The sequence below is a fragment of the Pygocentrus nattereri genome, chromosome 9, assembly GCF_015220715.1.
Source record: "Pygocentrus nattereri isolate fPygNat1 chromosome 9, fPygNat1.pri, whole genome shotgun sequence".
Taxonomy (NCBI): Eukaryota; Metazoa; Chordata; class Actinopteri; order Characiformes; family Serrasalmidae; genus Pygocentrus; species Pygocentrus nattereri.
The window spans coordinates 21,704,125-21,722,947 of record NC_051219.1 but is presented as its reverse complement, the minus strand read 5'-3'; the positions used below and the strand labels follow the sequence as shown (position 1 = coordinate 21,722,947).

The following is an 18,823-nucleotide window of genomic DNA, read 5'->3' as shown; positions in this document are numbered from 1 at the left end:
CTGAATTTTTGACTTGGTTATACAACCACTCTCTACGCTCTACTTTATCTTTTATTGCTTAGGCTAGATTGAATTTTCTGCACATGTGGACCACAAAAAGTAAGGCGAATCTAAACATGTTCATAAAACTGACCTCTTCCATTGTTCCATGGCAGCCTATTAGCATCTTAAGGAGTTTTACTTGCCTTGACCAGAGCAACCAAAGGCCAACCGTGAGCCAACCCCCAACTTCCAGTCTACATACCAATTTGTCCAGATCAGTCTCCTCACAGTGACCTTCTTGTCAAAAAGCATCAGGCAGTCAACCCTATAGTGATGTATAGAGTGTTAAGTGTGAGTGTGTGACTACAGTGGATTCACAAAGATCATTAAACAGTGATGCCTTAGTGACCCAGTGCAGTAGTAAGTGAGGTAGTGTAACTGCAGGCTGGCTGAGTAGGAGAAACGAGGCCTTGCCCTGACCTACATATACACTGAGACAACACACGTTACTGTGGGGATTACAATTATTCCCATGTCTTACAATAGGCTACAAAATGGGTGGCAGAACACAAAACACAACATGCTGACACAAGATAAGGTTAAACATATAATGGATTTATGGACAATTTAGCCTCAGGGCTGCTGATTGTCCACCATTTCTGTTGGAGGGATCTTCCTGAATTGTTTGCTAAACTGTGGTGACTGCCAATGGACATTCAGTCCAATGTATTTGTATTTATTTTTTCCATAGAAATTGTCATACAGTAAGCCAAGAAAGTGGCATAGTAAAAATTCACAGTAGTCATTTATATCCAACATCAACTTACAATAGACTGAACCCTTACATGTTGCAGTTATTGAAAGATAAAATCATATTTAAATAATTTAGCCCTTGTTGTTCATTGAAATGAGTGAAAGAAAAAAAATTGTGGAGTCATGGTGTGGTTTGATAAGAAAGAGAGATAAGAAAGACAAGAGCCATCATCAGTTTGGCTTTCCAACACTGGAGAGTGTGAAGGGAATTAAGGTCATGAGCTGATACTAGCTTATGGTGTCATTTAAGACAGTTGGTTATATAAAAGTATTTTTGAGTCATTTTTTCTTTATGTCATGGCAAACATATATATAGTGTTTCTCTGGAATGTCATGTGTTCTTGTTCAATCTTTAGGTTTCTTGAAAAAGACATATGCTATTTTTTGCAATACCATATAATCATTGTGACTTACACAAAGTCTGTTACCCCATAAAGTATCATGACAACCTAATATCACCTGACATAGATATATCAAATGTATGACAAATGATGCCTGCTTATCACTGTTCATACCACATGGAAATTGAAGTGGGGTTCAGTTATGTTAAAATAAGTCAACACATCCTCTATAGGAAATAAATGTGAGTATGCCATTTTTCTGCAGCTTTTACTGTACAAATTCTTATTCCTCCAGGTTGACCAAATGTTCAGCAAAGATGCAGAAAATGTGCATTAAAACATGCAGATGTGTGTTCTGTGTAGAGTTTTACATACAACTGTATGCAGTCGCACTGTACATTTCCTGTCTTTATTCTACTTTCTCACAGAGCTGCTGTGGGTGTGTAGTTGTATCAAAGTGTCTCTGTCTCTCTTTTGCCCCAGGCTCAGATCAGTGCTGGGCTGTAGTTCAGCCAGACTGAGCCGGCTGCTCCTCGTCCACCGGAGCGCTCCCAGCGGGGCCCAAGCTACTGGCACGTGTGTCTAATTAAGAAGTTTAAAGCCACCATTGTGACGGAGGTAGGGAATCAGACCCACTGCGTGAAACACACACACGCACATGCACACATGGCTGCTCACACACTTTCCATCCCTCTAATCGCTGGTGAGTTCAGCCTGCAGAAACACTTTGTCCTGAAACGACATCACCCTTGATGCTTTTGTGTAGCAGCAGACAGAGGAGATGAATAGAGCAGAAATCAATTCCCCTCAGAGTGCTTTAATACGGGCCCCTAATAACAGCATGCAGATAGCAACAGAGCAATGGAGAGTGGAAAAAACCTGGAAAATAAAAAAAAACGGCTTCGTTAAGCATTTGTCCCACTCTTTGTTCTTTCATTTCACCTTCAACTATTAATTAATGAAGGATTACTGAGATAGGCTGTATTAAATGAATATTTATTGTTATAGCTTTAATTATTAAAGGATTAAGGAGGCTGTGGCTTAGAGGCCAAAAGGGAAAAAAGGGGAACAAAACACCAATCCCTTTTTTCAGTAATTGTGCTTATTAATACTGCATAGAAAAAACAAGCAGAATACTTTATAAATTAAAAGGAATTAAAAGATAAAATGCTGGCAATTTACATGGCCAACATAAAATGTCTATGTAGCAAGTAAAATAAAACTATTTAACAGTGGGTTCTATCAGAGAATGTGTCAGTGAGAGGGGGTGTGCGTGTGGTGATCTTGCGAGTGAGTGTTATCTGCATGAATGTGAGCTACAGTGCCAGTGACCTGTAAAAACAAAGAGGCTCTCTCTCTCTCACGCACATACACTATGAGAAGTGTCACTGAGTGAATGAATAAGCAGACGAGAGAAAAAAGGCTTTTTTCTACCAGTCACCATCACAGTTCTGCTGTAAGCTTGAAAGAGAGAGTGAATAAATCAAAGAAAGACAGAAAAGAGTCAAATTAAAAAAGAAAATGTAGAGAGAGAGAAATATACAGCAGTATGAAAGAAGGATGAAAGTGTAGCTTATAAAAGCAATCTGTTCTTTAAGTGAGTGTAAAAGTGCTGTTTTTCCTCACTCACACATATGATGACAAACTCACCAAGAGGTCTTCAGCGCCTTCTACTACACTATTGTTCAATATTCAAGTATAGTACAAACAACCCCATATCCCATCTGTAGCACATCAATAAAAGAGACAACTTTGTTTTAAAATCTTTGTACCGATGACACATGAAAGGAGTTTTAGTTTAAATAGTTTTAGTTAAACAGTGCTTTATTTTCTGGCATGACTTCTCGATTGTAAATTGTCAAATATGGCTTTATTAGATCAGATTAAATTGTGTTCATGTAATACATTTTATTGAGTTGGCAGGTTAATTTTTGTGATGTCATAAAAACAACCATTTACTTATAAAATATATGACCAAAAGTATGTGGACACCTGACCATCCAGCTATGTGAGCTTGTTGGACATCCTATTCCAAAATCATGGCCATTACTACCTTTAGCCATATAGTGTATATCTGCTTATTGAGCATATATGAGTTGTCACTGCCTATAAATGCTGAAGCTATAAGGAGCTTTTCAGTCTGGACTGCTTTTTGAAAGACACACAATACAGGGCAGCCAATAAGAACATAGCCAATTTACATCCATCACTACATAATCATTAAACCTGAAAAACATAGCTTGTTTAATTCTAAGTGAGAAAGAGAGGCAAATGGGGAAATGGTCATGTAAAAATTAATTATGGCTTTATTTGGTGCATAAAATAACATTATTTTAAGTATATAGACCTCAGGAAAAATTTTAAAAAGTGTTAAATAGGGGTACTTTGAAACTTTAAAACAAATTTAAAGTACAAGTAACTCAATAAATCAATGGAACATTAAAGTGGATTTTTAGGGGCTACACAGGAAGTGCTGGATGGCCAGGTTACAGTTAATGAACCTCTTTGACTTAATGTAATTAGAGTAACTTCAGCAACTTCCCCAGTCAAATACATTGCAAGCCAAAACATCATGTCCCAGAATGACCTGGGACATGATGTGTGTCACACACACTTGCAGTGCTATTTCTCTAACACTATTCATTCAGTCACATTTGGTTTTTGGTTATGCACTCAACATGCTCTCTTTGCAAGGCATGCATGCGCAATGCCAAATTCCCTCTGTGACACATTCTGGGTGCGCTCTGTTTCTCAAATCCTTCAATCCAGCCATTCAAGAAAATCTAAGCCGTTAAAGCCCAACCACGTTAAAAAAAAAAAATCAAATTTTGTTTAGTTTAAAAGCTGCCACAGAAGGAATGCTTGTGGTAATCCAGTGTTCATAAGAAGGCGACAATAACAAGCATCTGCAAGTGATGCATTGAATTTCCTTGATTCAAATGTGTACATAATTTACACATTAATAAAATATTTTACAAAAATGCAGTTTGTGTATAAATTTGCAGGAATGGAAAAAAATGAAAATCTCTGCTTAGAATACAAGAAAAAAATTTAATATTAAACTTCTACTTGCTAGTAGAAGTAAATGCGTTGCTTGTGAACTACTGAAATAATTAATAAAATAATTCTTATTGTTAATAATATTTAATTGTTATCTCCTGAGTGATAAAACTCATATCCGGGCAATGATAAGATTTTTGTAGTCTGAGCGAGGTTCTAGTGGGTTGGATTTTCTATGAACTACTTTTCTATTAGCTGTTTGCATCACATGTCATTTGATTAGGAAAAACTGGTGATACAGCAGTAATCAGTAGAGGTAGGAGAAAAACACTGACATGGCTAATCTAATGTCATAGATTAGGACCTGCACAAAAAGAAAATGTCAGTTAAAATCCTATCTCAATAAGTTGGTTAGATAAGGAGGTTAGATCAATTAAATACCTTACATATATCTAACCGTCAAGGCTAACTGGCTTAATTAGCTAGCCACTGGCTTATCTTGAACATTAGCAAGCATTGGCTAAATCTACTAACTGATAGGCACTTGCACAACACTAAGGCAACAGCTGCAGGTTGATTAAAAATGTGTCATCAAGATAAAAAGAAAATAGCCATGAAAAACAACAGAGGGCAGTAGCTATTGAGCTAAGGTCAGTTAGCAAGTCAGCTAGTTCTTTTCAGAGTTGTGAAAAGCAGATATTTTTTTGCTCTGTAACCTTTGAAAACTGCGAAGAGAAGGAAAGGATGAAAAATCTTGAAAGTAAGAAAGTAATCTCAAAAAAGTGAAACGTAATCACTGTTTTATTTAAGCTGAGAGAGTACTGTTACAGAGAAAAGTGTACTACAGTAGTAGTTCTGCTCATTTGAATCTAATAAATGGAAAATCACTTTTTTCAGAGCAGTTGCAAAAACTCTTTTTTTCTATGTCATATTTTCATGGGCACTCTGCTCATCATCATTCCGGAAGTTCAAGGAACAGTTTAAACAGTAACGGCACAAATTACTGTGGGATAATGAAAAAATGAAGAAGAGGTCATTACTCCTTACTCTGTTAGTCCTGTTGACCTCAGGACAGTGTGATTTCACAGGACCGGCTGTGGCATGATGAATTGTGTAACATTATGGCCAGTGTAGCAGTCCATTAGGGAGAGGGAGGTAGACAGATGCAGGTGTGAGGGTTGGCAAAGAATATAATGAGGAGTGTAACCTCTTGTGCCCTCCATTGGCTGCTGGACTTTTTCTGTTTCAAGTCGGGAGCAGAGGAAGGGCACTGTCTTCCTTCAATCTCTGGTGCCTTCAACTCTTTCTGCATTGTAAATGAGAAATGTTCTGGCCCCCTAGTGCCTTAATGACCCAGTCCAAAATGATAAATGATAAAGATCCATAACTGGATTGTCATAAGTGATATAACGTTGATTTAGACTGGATTGGTTGGAAAGTGACTCTGGTATACAAACCAATAACAGGATTTGAAATATTGTAGCATTTTAGAGGGCTGTAGAGAGATTGGAAGATGTAGCATTTCATAGGAAGCACACAGACTTGGTAAACAACATTTGTAACAACAATTTTTCAACAGGGGCAGCCTTGCCACCATCTTATGTAACTTATTCAACTTTATTGTAAGTTGTTCATATAGTACCATGTAAAAGCTTGGGCACACCTGATGGAATTTTCAGTGTTTTGGTACTGTTCATGCATTCTCTGTGACACAGATTACAATAGTGATTTTTCAATCACAGCAAACATAATTACATATAGTATATGCAAACTCGGAAGTAAACAAAAATATTTGATAAATTTAAAAATGAATTAAAGAAAAAACTATTTAGAAATAATAAAAGTCTGTTTTCAGTGAGGTCTGGTTTCACTAAATGAGCACAAGGAAAAATGGTATATACTCATTTCTTTTGTAAGTGATGCTGTTAAATAGAAAAAAATGTAATGTCTCAGAAGACTGGCTTAAAAATGCAACATTAGCAGTTTTGTGTACAGTCCTGCCTGAACTGAGAATTGAACCTCACTTATCCATATGTGGGGCAACTGTTATCCACTATGCTAGTGAACCGCTTTGTGTTATATTATAGCTTTAGGTTTCTATTAGGCTTAACATGCTCATACTTGCTAATAAATTCACTACAAATAGCGGTGTACAATTTCACATATTATTTATTATGACAGTAGAAAGTTTCTCAAGCAGCCAAAGAGTGGGTTACGTGACTGCCAAGCACCATATTGATGCTTTCAAAACAAAACCTCTTAATCATCTCAAAAAAAAAAAAAAGTAGGAGAAGGAAAAAACATTCATTACTTTTTAATGTAAATCTATGTAACCAGACTTTTTTCAGAGTAATTTTGGGCCTTTTCTTTCACTCCATTCATCATGAAATTCATGGATAGTAATTTTTTAATTATGTCAGAAACTGAAAAGCAAAAAAAAGATGGTTTTGTTCTGACAGCAGTGATAAGCTGCATAAAGGCAAGGTTGTACATTTTGATTAAACACTTTTTCGTGCACTGTATAATTCCACATAATATAACATAGCTTGATGCCTTCAACATTATTCTAAAACATGAAAAATAGTTAAAAATAAGGAAGCCTTTCTATGAGTGGGTATGTTCAAATGATATGTGCTGTATCTACTGCATCTTTTGAATGGTGGATATGCTGACATGTTGTACCCATTCATCTCATTTGATAGCCAGATATGCTATTGAGTTAAAGGTATGGCAACTAACTATATGGGGTATTGTACCTACCTGTGATGGCGTGATGAGAAAAGGCCTCCACGTAGGTCAGGTAGTTATGTGGACAGTGCTTCTTCAGCCACTTGCACACGTCTTGCTGTGTCCACAGCACTACAGGCTTTGACAGACTAGACAATGTTGGACTGGTGTGATACACTGCGAAGGCCTCACCTGGACGAATCTGCACATAAGAGAAGCACTATCATCCTCTTCATCATCATTATAATATGTTATTATCACCATCATTAACCCCCTAACAGCACCGACATCAACAGCAATGACAAGTTAATCTTTATCAGTAGTTATCTACCTTACCAGTATTTTCATTAGGCCTCATAATTACCTATGATAAAATCTTCGTAATTCATCCAAGTTTAAGGCTCATTGTATACTAAGGCTTATTATTCAGTAACTACAGGGACTTCAATGCAAACTCACTGAGCTAATCTTAGGTTGTAGAAGTGTGCAATAAAACTTAGTGGACCCTGGCCATTTAAGGAGTTAATAAAATTTTATGCACATCTGAACAACTAATTTGGCATTATAGAAAGCTGGCAATAAATTCAGAAATGCTTCAGTAATGCTGAAGGACAAATGTCATTTTGGAGTGAGTCTAAATTAAGGTTGCACAATATATAGTTTGTTGCTGTGAGCATCCTGACCAATCACAGATGTTCCTTGAGCATTTTTGAACCAGGGAATTCATGTGATCCAACAAATATAAATAATTTTGGTCAACATAATACAGGCTGATCTTTAACCTTTCACTAGTTTTAATTTAATGTAGTTCAGTGTCCTTTGAAAGACAACAGCAAAGAATGTAAAACAAACTACACATTAATTCAGTCTTTGTATGAAGTGTTTTACCCTTTTATCTACTCCTCTGTGAAGAAAAGCACTCTTGGTTTTATATACTAATGACCACAGATCTCATTGGCTGTCTGAATGTAGGGGGCAGGGTATGTGATTTGGACACTGCACTATGGTAGAGATCTCAATAATGGCTGCAGTGGAGCATATTATAGTACAACAGGGGACAGAAAGGTCTAATTATCCTATACAAAGCCTGTTAACATCAACGAAAAACAGTTGAGTGAATCAGTCACTAGCCCAGAAATGTTTGTTAAATGTTTGCAATATGTGACATTACTGGTTATCATTGTTCCATCCATCTGAGACACTGAGCCACACAACAATAAAAATATGAATACTGGCAGAACGAGCATGATTATTTGAGAGGAGTGGGGCAATGTGACGCAGCATTCGTCTTCACACTTCACAATTAAAGATAGTAGATACAATGATGCCATATATGTTCTGTATGGTAGAGCAAATTAAGTTTTGATTATCATGTCTCCATTAATATCCTGCAGACATTTAAATATTGCACTGTATTGCAATTGTAAAATCACTTTATTTTATAAATAATTCATGAGTTTGTCTGAGGTCTGTCTGATTGTAGCATATGGAGGTGTAGAATTCAGGTCATGTCTGATGTGGGTATGAGGATAGTGTTTGTTTACACACACACACTCATAGACACATGTACATGCACGCACACGCGCACACACACACACACACACACCACTGCTCTACTTGAGGTAGTGTTCCTCAAAAGTCAACATAAACTTGTTTTTCGTTGATGTTAACAGGCTTTGTATAGGATAATTAGACCTTTCTGTCCCCTGTCCCAGTTTTGAGGCCTAATCTTGGCATTCTGACAGATTAGGCCTCAAAACTGTTTCTCTTTCTGCACTATAATGGAGCATCTAGCGTTCTTTCTGCTTCTTCAGCGCCTTCTTGATTTGAACCATTCTCTCTCCATCTCCATTCTTCTTTCTCTAAGCGTGTGATGTAGAATGTCTGATTTGCTCCTCTGTAGCAGCAGTGTTACTGAGAGTAGTAGATATGGGTCACACTGTAGCTGACAGACGTGCAGTGTCAGCTACAGCACTGCCTCCAGAACAGATCAGTAAATGCTCTGATCTCACAATAGCCTGAAGAATGACAAGTCCCCCAGCACCATCCACACCAATCACACACCTTACACACCACTCACAAAACACCAGAGGTGAAAAGTTTTACTACAATGATAATTAACTTCAATACAAGGTATCTGCACAAACCCAAAAAATTTAGTTTACCAAAAATTTGGGACAGTAGGTAAGATGCATATATCAACAGAAAGGAGTGACATATGTTTGAGTAGATTTATATATTTGAATGAAAACAGCACATGTTTTAGTTTAAAAGGAGCATCCAGAAAAGGCCCAGTCTTTTCTAAGTGAGGATGGGCCATAGCTTTTTCAGGGACATCCATGCTTATTTCAGCAAGACAATGCCAAGCCACATTCTGCATGTGTTACAACAGCACGGCTGCTTAATCAGAAAACGCAGGTGCTAGACTTACTTTCCAGCAATTCAGACCAGTCTACCACTGAAAATATGTGTAAAATGTAACTGAAGGACATGTATAACCTGAAGAATGGCAAAAAAAAAATCTGCCTGCTGACCTCAAGTTCATTTTGGAGTATGAGCATTTTGTGGAGCTATTTTCCCCCAGCCAAGAACAGCTAGAGTCTTTCCTTCTCAGCCATTGAAAACTATTTTATTATTTTAAAACTGTAAATCAATTGGCAGGAAATCTTTATCATATTATGTGACACGCAGCATAACTGAATTCACACAGATCAAAATCCATCTTGAGTTTGGCCAAGATGTTATATACAGCAGCTTGGGCAGTGTGACAGGCAGTATAAAACATGAAAATATAAATGACCATATTAATTGTACAATGCAGGCACATTAGAACATTAGCATACATTTGCTGAATTAGCCAGCTAACTGGCCCTCACAACATAAGGTATGGTTTCATACTTAAGTGGTAACACACTTTTCATGTGGTGATAATACAGCTTTATAGTTTTAACCCCCATTTGTTTTCCACTCACAGAAAATCTGCATCGTTTGTCCTGCTCCCATCTGCAACCTAAATGTTTTGTCCCATTCCCACCTGAAGACCTGGAAAAACTAGTTTCTATCTGCATTAGGTGACTTCTGTAGGTCAGACTTGTCTTTAATTGTCTTTATTGTTGTGTATTCATCTTTATTAAGAGTACTGTCACAGCTGTTGTCTTCCTGAAGGCACTGCTGTTTCTGTAGCCTACGTGAAATAAATTCAGGATTGTTTGCCTCCATTTAGAACCACTTTAGGATCTTCTATTTAGAATTAATTTATAACATACATTTTGTTATTAGGTATTATTTATATATTCCAATTATTCATTGATTGTTATTTTGTTTTGGCTATTCATTCATTTGCAGGATTTTCCTACATGTATGTGTTTTCCTGTTCCCACCCACACTGTGTTGGCCTGTGACACTGATAATTAGCCCCTCAGTGCAAGATACTGTGGTGGGTCCCACAGACCTCTAGTAGGCAAATGCCTAGGGCCATTTTCAAAACCGTTAATGTAGTGAGATTCAAGAAGTGTAACATTTCTGTCTTTGCCTTGAGCCCCAAATTCATTGAATCCAGTCATCCTTATGGGTTGCATAGCAACAAACAAGCTTTTTCTGACGGTTGTGTCTAAGAAATGTGCAACATTTGTTTGTTTGAGCCGCTTTTTCATGTATGGTGTGAATTTCAAAAAGCAGCACAAACTGAGCTACGGACATCCAAGCCATATGTGAGAATGAGCTCCTGAATAAGTAAGTGAACTAACTAATGGCACCCTTTGTCTGAGGAGCAAAGGATAGTTGTCATTTGAAGACACTTTGCTGTTTGATAGTTATAGATTATATTTTTGTACCAGAATACACTTTTAAAGTAACCCTTCGTTTAATACTACCAATAGTTGTAATTTGTTACTTTCCATCTTTGCAAAATGCACTGCTTCACAACAGCAAACAAACCATTCAACAGTGAAAATAGATACAATTGTAATCTGATTAGTTCAAAAGATTGTTTTTCCCAACTTAATCAAACTCACATTAGGCGCCTGTGTAAATGCCACTCCTCTAATTACACACAGGCTGCATTCTGAGTCTCTGTTTGACTTCAAAGTTGGGACATTTTAATAAGTCACATTTATGCTTTTGTTGCTTATGAAGATGGCAAACAGCACTGAAAAAACGAAATGTTGCCTCATTGTGATGAAAAACTGTGGCAACTGGTACAAAACACACAAGGACCATTCCTCTAATTCACAAAGACGAAAGGATAGCAACCCTGACTCACACTCACTTGTTTGCTTAAATGTTTCTCACCACTTATTGTTGGCTGAGCAGTTCACTGGAAAAAAGTCATCATCGTCAAACAGGCCAAAGGATTCAAAAATACAGATCAGTCAGGATAGGCAAAAGTACAAAAAGGACGAAGCAGAAGTCAGAAACGGGATAAACAAAGCAGTGGTCAAAAACACAGAATACAGGCAATCAGAATAACAACACTCAGATGGTTTCAGGGAAACAATATCTCGCAAAGAAACTAACTAAAGCCCGGTCTTATATACTAACTGCTGTCATATGACAACACACACAGGTGAAAGCAGTTAGTATTCTGGGGAATGTGAACGCTGATAGGAGTGCAAGCGCGAGTCAGAAGTCATGTGAGCTTCCACTGAACTATGGGCAATGGAGTCTCTGTTGGAGTCCGAGTCTAAGGATGCATGACAGTTATGGGTTACTTTATGCATTACTTCCTGGAAAAGTAATCTCAAAACTCATTGCCTTATTTATGTTAATCTGTAAAATCTATACTAATCTGTACTAGCTGGAAAGTACTCAGAAGTATTTTCAGTAATTTATTTAGAAAGAAATCACAGCAAGCATCACTTAAAAGGCTTGTCGCCATCTCTGCCTTTGAACAAGACTAGCAACTAGAAACTACAAAAATAAATGCCTTGAGATAAAATCTCTATGAATAAAATGTAAAACATAATGTAAAATCTGAAACTCAGGTCTGTTTAGGTGAGTTTGGGCCTCTTCAGCATAGGCGTCTTCATCCATCCAATTTTCACATCTGCATTGTTAGATGCTTTAGCACATTGCTCACTGAGGTTACAGCATATCACACACTCAAATGCTGGTATTCACAATCTCAATCAAAATCAAGCAAATTACATACATTTACCTTAAATGGCCAAAATTTGTGGACACTTTATCATCACACTTATATGACCTTTTGCTCATCCATTCCAAAACCTTATTGCAGTCACAAAAGCCTTCACTCTTCTGGGCAGGCTTTCCACAAGATTTTGGAGTGTTTCTGTTTGAGTTTGTGCCCATGCAGTCAAAAGAGCATTTGTGAGGTCAGGCACTGATGTTAGTTGAATTAGATGAGATGTTTGTTTATCCTAAAGGTAATCAAGTTGGGTTAAACTCAAGGTACCAGAGTTTCTCCACACCAAACTTGTCAAACTCCAGAGTCATGCTGCAGCAGGAAATAGCCTTTACCAAACAGTTGCCACAAAATTATAATCATATAATTGTCTAAAATAACCATAACCCTTCACTGGAACTAAGAACCTACTTCCATTTCAGAACAACAGCACTCACAGTTGAGCAGGGCAGAGACTTGAAATGACTTGTGGCGAAGCAACTTGTAGGTAGCATCCTATGACAGTGCCATTTTTAAAGCCAATGAGTTCCTCAGCACAGCCTGTTCTATCTCTAATGTTTGTCTCTGGCAGGGACACTCAGTTCTGGTCCTGGAGATCTACCACCCTAGAGAGTTCAGATCCAACACACATGGCTCTAATATTCAGATGGCCCAGAAAGCCTTTATTACCTGAACCAGCTGTGTTAGATTAGTGTTCAAGCTAAACTCTGCAGGGTGGTAGATCTCTCTAGGACCAGGATCGGGCACCACTGGTCTATGGAGATTGATTTTATACACCTGTTAGCAATGAGTGTGGCTAAAACACCTAAACTAAATGCTTAGGAGGGATGCCCACATAGTTTATAGACTATATAGAGGAAACGTCCATTTTAAATACATCACGCATAATTAACATTGTTCTCTCAGAGTCAGGCCTGTGATGCAGTCCTATTCAGTCTGCAAAATAATTTTAATTCTATTAAATTATTTATATATAATTATAATAATTATAATATTTAATTTCTATTAATATGAGCATACTTTGGATTTTTTTATGTGGCCCTTTTAATGGATAAGGGTCGATGAAGGGGCAGGGGGAATCTGGCTGCTAATGGAATATTATCCTCTAAAATGTTCTGTTCCGCTACAACTACACTAATGTGACCTGATGTCCATTAGTCCACAGGATAGATAGAAGCCCAAATGGAGGAAGGGGCAGCCACACAGAGATTTAAAGCTGAAACAGTACATATGACCTCCAGCTCAGTTTACATTTATAGGATTGATGCAACCTATTCACTGAGAGTCATACACAGCAGACAGGTGAGCTAGTCTGTTTGAATTTGGCTTAGTTTCTAAGGGCTTGTATGAGACAAAAAAAATTCTCTCACTTTTTTTTAAAGGACTTTAAAGATTGTTCCAAAAATGTACAGCTCAATTTTCAGTCCAAAGACTTTATAAATGGAAACTGAGCTGCAATTGCCCATTTTGGATTTGTTGTTTCTGTGATATCAAGAAAACCATTTAGAGAAATCTGACTATTTAGCATACAGCAGATTAGCTCCACCCATTCATGTTCATGTCAGAACAGCTCCTCCAGTCCAGAGGCACACCAACAGCCTATGGGATTGTGAGACGTGGGAAAATGAAAGTGTAGAAATGATTTATGAATGGTTTTCGTGCATAATCATAACAAAATGTCAGATATGGCCCCTTTAAATAGGCAGTTCAAAAGAACAAGACGGAGTGGGCTGAAAGCAAAGAAACCATCAGAGAAGAGAAAAGCAAATGACAGAAGAGAAATCACAATAACAAGGCAAATCAAACCACAGAAACAATGAGCATGCCACAATGATAAAGACCAAATTAAAATATACTGTGTATATACAGACTATATACAGTGCCCTGAAAAGATATTTGCACTTTCTCCTTTTCCAATTTATATAGAATATATAGAATAGATTTTCTATTTAAATATGCATATATATTCATGCATACTTGTTCCACTGAACACAGTAAAAGCCTTCATCTTCAAATGGGGAAAACTTGGTAAATCAGTAGTGAATATTCCCAGAAGCAAACAGCCTACCATCATTTCCCCAAGAGCACAGCGATGACAAAAGTCGCAAAATAACCCAGACAAATATCTAATGAAATGCAGGCCTTGCTCACTTCAGATAAGGTCAGCATCTATGATTGCACCATTAGAAAGAGATTTCACAAAAAAGATATCAATGGTGGAGTTGCAGGGCAAACACCACTGCTAACCAAAAGGAACATGAAGACACATTTCACATTTGCCAAAAAAAACCCTGATGACTCTGGGTCAATAATGTTCTGTGGAATGGTCGTGAGTAGAACCTTTTGGAAGACAGGGGTCTCATTATATCTGACGTAAAGGCCTCAGGGCTTTATCTGGTTTTAGGGGCTGGGTGACTTGCCATATTTGACAGAACCATAAATTCCGCTCTCTGCCAGTACATCCTGCAGAACAATGTCCGGTCATCAGTCCATGATCTGAAGCTCAAGCACACCTAGATCATGCAGCAGGACAACAAATTTAAGCATAAGAGCAACTCCACTTTTGAATGGCTCAAAAGAAAAATTATTAAGGTTTTGGAGCACATTCCTCTATTATGCTGTGACAAGTTTTAAAATGGCAATTGTGCTTATGAGCCTTCCAATAAGGTTGAATTTAAGCAGTTCTGCAAAGATGAGTGGGCCAAAAGCCTGATGTGAAGTTAGGTGAAGGACTGATCACAAGTTAAGTATGTAGTTGGCATGTGTTGTAATGAATTTTTCACATGGTTGATATAGGTGTTGCAAAACGTTTGCCCTTCAATAAATGAAATGATCATAAAAAAAACTATTTTAGGTCCTCTCATGTTCTCTTTGTCTTATATTACATTTTCTATGAGGATCTGAAATGATTTAGTGCAACAAATATTTAACAATAAAAAGGGGTAAAATGCTTTTTCACAGCAGTGCATATTGGTGTCATGTCGAAAAACTGTGTAAATGCTGTAGTTATGTGGACATTCCTTTATCCATGTAGCACCTATAGAAATGGTTAAAAACTGCATCCAATGAAAACTGGCAGTTAGCTATCCAATGATTAGGTCCAATGATTAATGATTAGGGCTGCAACAAACAACTAATTTGATAGTCGAATAATTACTGAAGCGAATAATAGATTATTCTAATTATGAATCACTACATTTCCAAGTTACAAGGATTTGCTAACTAACAATGACAGCAGTATAGATTAATATCATTTAATAATTTACTGTTTTAATGAATTTTCTAGCTAATACAAAATACAAAAAAATAAAACACCAATATATTTTTCCTGTCAAAATTTATAACCAAGGATATGCAAAGAAGCAGCTATAAAATAACAGCACTAAATCATTTTCCTTTAATCAAGTAAATTTTAAAAATCAATCTACATTTAAAAGCTAAATTTAAACAGTGCAGTCTGTGCTCCTCTGTCTGTCTATACTTCACTGCAACTAAATTTGCAATCACAAGTCTTCATTAAAATGGAGTAAAGCCAGTATCTCTCCTTGACTCGCTCTCCTCTGAGAGTAGATAATGCCACAGCAGAGTAAACGCCCTCTGATGTATGGGAGGCAAATCCAGCCAAAAATGAAATGACAGTGAAAACAATAAAATGTAAATGCAAACCTCTTTTTGCCATTTATTTTTCCAAACATCTGCACATATATCCTGTCAAAATTGAAAATGAAAAGAAATACCTTCATTTGCAATTTCATTTTTCAAATGAGCACAAGCCATTTGTGACAAAAATAAAAATAAATTGAAAACAGCTATTTGTCATTTCATTTTAGTCGTTATTCTGGTATTTCATCGCCAGAAAAACGAAAACACTTTCGTTTCGTTTCAAAAACGCTTTGGCTTTCTTCATGAAAAGCAGAATACGTGTCAAAACTAAAATCTAAATGCATTGTTTACTTTCTTATTTCTTTTTCATAGCGATCATGCAAATCTGACAAAATTAAAATGAAAATGCAAAATGAATAAATCAACAGCAAAGTGACTCCGACTGAGTTCGTGATTCCGTTTTCGGCACTGACACACTTTAACTGTCAGAATGAAAAGGCAATTGAAAGCGAACATCAGTGCCACCTGCTGGAGATTCACTTTTCATTTTCCTTTTCAAACTGACCAACATGCAAATATATGTTAATTAGCACTAGGGGGGGCTACGGGGTACATTGTAGGACATCCTTAGCCGTCTGCATCAGAATCGCCATCATTCCTCATGATAAAAGACTTCAAGTCTCAAGACCACCGTCATGACTCAGATCTGGTGAAACTGAACATCAGACCAAATGCCGTTAGACCAAATGGCCTCAGAGAAAAGGTATCAGACCAAACACAAGCCTGGTCGAGCATAGACTGGTTTGTATAGAAAACTATTGTGTATCTCGATATAAATGCCAGTGTAACATTTTCACAGTTTTTTCTGAGGCCGTTTGCTCTGATACCTTTTCTCTGGGGCCTTTTGGTCACCAGATCTAAGACATGACGGTGTTTTTCTTGGATGTCCTAAAATGTACCCCGTAGCCCGCCTAATGCTAATTAACATATATTTGCATGTTGGTCATGAAAAGTGAATCTCCAGCAGGTAGCGCTGATGTTCATTTATATTTGCCTTTTCATTCTGACAGTTCAAGCATGTCCACGAGGGAACTGGCACTTTGCTGTTGATTTATTCATTTTGCATTTTCATATTAATTTTGTCAGATTTGCAGCCAATCGCTATGAGAAAGAAATAAGGAAGTAAACTTCGCATTTTGATTTTAGTTTTGACACATATTCTGCGTTTCATGAAGAAAAGCCAAAGCCAAAGTGAAGTTTGTGTTTTCTTTTGTCTGTTAGCTTTTTCATTTTAGATTTGCCCATGAAATACCAGAATAATAACTAAAATGAAATGACAAATAGCTGTTTTCAATTTATTTTTATTTTTGTCACAAACTGCTCGTACTCATGTGATAAATGAAATTGCAAATGAAGGTATTTCATTTCTTTTTCAATTTTGGCAGGATATTTGCGCAGATGTTTGGAAAAAGAAATGGCAAAAAGAGGTTTGCATTTACATTTTATTGTTTTTATTTTCATTTCCTTTTGGCAGGATTTGCCTCCCAGATGAAGCGGATGGGAAAGTGTGGCGAATTTCTCTATGAACAGTTAAATTTGGACGATTTTGTGTAAACACTTCATTTCAACTGTAATCTTCTGTCCAGCTACTGTGTGTTCACGAAGGACTACCTCGTTATGTATCTCACTGTATGAAGATTCATCTCAGTAAGATACACCGCGTCCCAAACCGTATACTAGCACACTAAATAGTGTGTAAAAATAGCGCCTAGAGAATTAGTAGTGCACTTATTAGTGTATTGTGTGAAGTACACATGAAGTACGGCGATAGCTGTGCTAGCGAGCTGGTTAGCTAATCTTCTTCTTCTTTCGGCTGCTCCCTTTAGGGGTCGCCACAGCGGATCATCTGCCTCCATCTTGCCCTATCCATTGCATCCATCTCCATGTCCACCTTCACTACATCCATAAACCTTTTCTGAGGTCTACCTCTTCTCCTTCTACCCGGCAGCTCCATCTCCAACATTCTTTGCCCAATATATCCACTATTTCTCCTCAACACATGTCCAAACCATCTCAACCTGGCCTCTCTGGCTTTATCTCCAAATTGCTCCACCTTCACTGTCCCTCTCATCTGTTCATTTCTAATCTTGTCCATCCTTTTCACTCTCAACGAAAATCTCAGCATCTTCATCTCCGCCACCTCCAGCTCAGCCTCCTGTCTTTTAGACAGAGCCACAGTCCCCAAACCATACATCATAGCAGGACGCACTACTGTCTTGAAAACCTTCCCTTTCACTCTTGCTGCTATCCTTCTGTCACACATCAGCCCTGTCTCCACTCACTCCATCCTGCCTGCACCCTCTTCCTCACCTCTTTTTTGCACTGTCCATTGCTCTGGATGGTTGACCCAAGATATTTGAAGTCATCCACCTTTACGACCTCTACTCCTTGCATCTTCACCCTTCCACCTGCCTCCCTCTCATTCACACACATGTATACCTCAACCTCTCCAGCTTCTCTTCCATCTGCTCTCTACTCTCAACACAGATTACAATGTCATCTGCAAACATCATGGTCCATGGAGCCTCCTGCCTGATCTCATCTGTCAACCTGTCCACAAACAAGAAGGAGCTCAAAGCTGATCCCTGATGTAACCCTACCTTGACCTCGAAACCATTTGTCACTCCAACTGCACACCTCACCACTGTCTCTCTATCCTCATAAATGTCCTGCACCACCCTAACATACTTTTCAGGTACACCTGACTTCCTCATACATTACCACCTCATCAGTGTTATACCTCTGTAGTTACTGCAGCTCTGCACATCACCCTTGTTCTTAAAAATGGGGACCAATACACTGCTTCTCCACTCATCAGGCATCCTCTCACTCTCCAGGATTTTGTTAAACAACCTGGTTAAAAAGTCCACTGCCTTCTCTCCTAAACATCTCCATACCTCCACAGGTATGTCATCTGGACCAACTGTCATTTTCATTCTTTTTAAAGCTGCCCTCACTTCCACCTTACTAATTCTCTGCACTTCCTGATCCACTATCTCTCACCCGTTGTCCTCCTCTCTCTCTCGTTTTCCTCATTGATTAGTTCTTCAAAGTACTCCTTCCATCTACTCAACACTCTCTGTTCACTCACTAGTACATTTCCCTCTGTATCCTTTATCAGCCTAACCTGCTGTACATCCTTTCCAGCTCTATC

General features: G+C 37.8%; 1 protein-coding gene across 2 annotated transcripts in view; it reads right to left on the bottom strand.

Moving 5' to 3' along the window:
- The window catches only part of samd10b (sterile alpha motif domain containing 10b), a 131,912-nt gene that overhangs the window by 34,068 nt on the left and 79,021 nt on the right, over positions 1 to 18,823 (bottom strand). For both annotated transcript variants that reach the window (XM_017681913.2, XM_017681912.2), the window contains exon 3: positions 6,897 to 7,065. In XM_017681913.2, the coding sequence (XP_017537402.1) occupies positions 6,897 to 7,065 (169 nt within the window). The remainder of the gene's footprint in view (positions 1 to 6,896; positions 7,066 to 18,823) is intronic.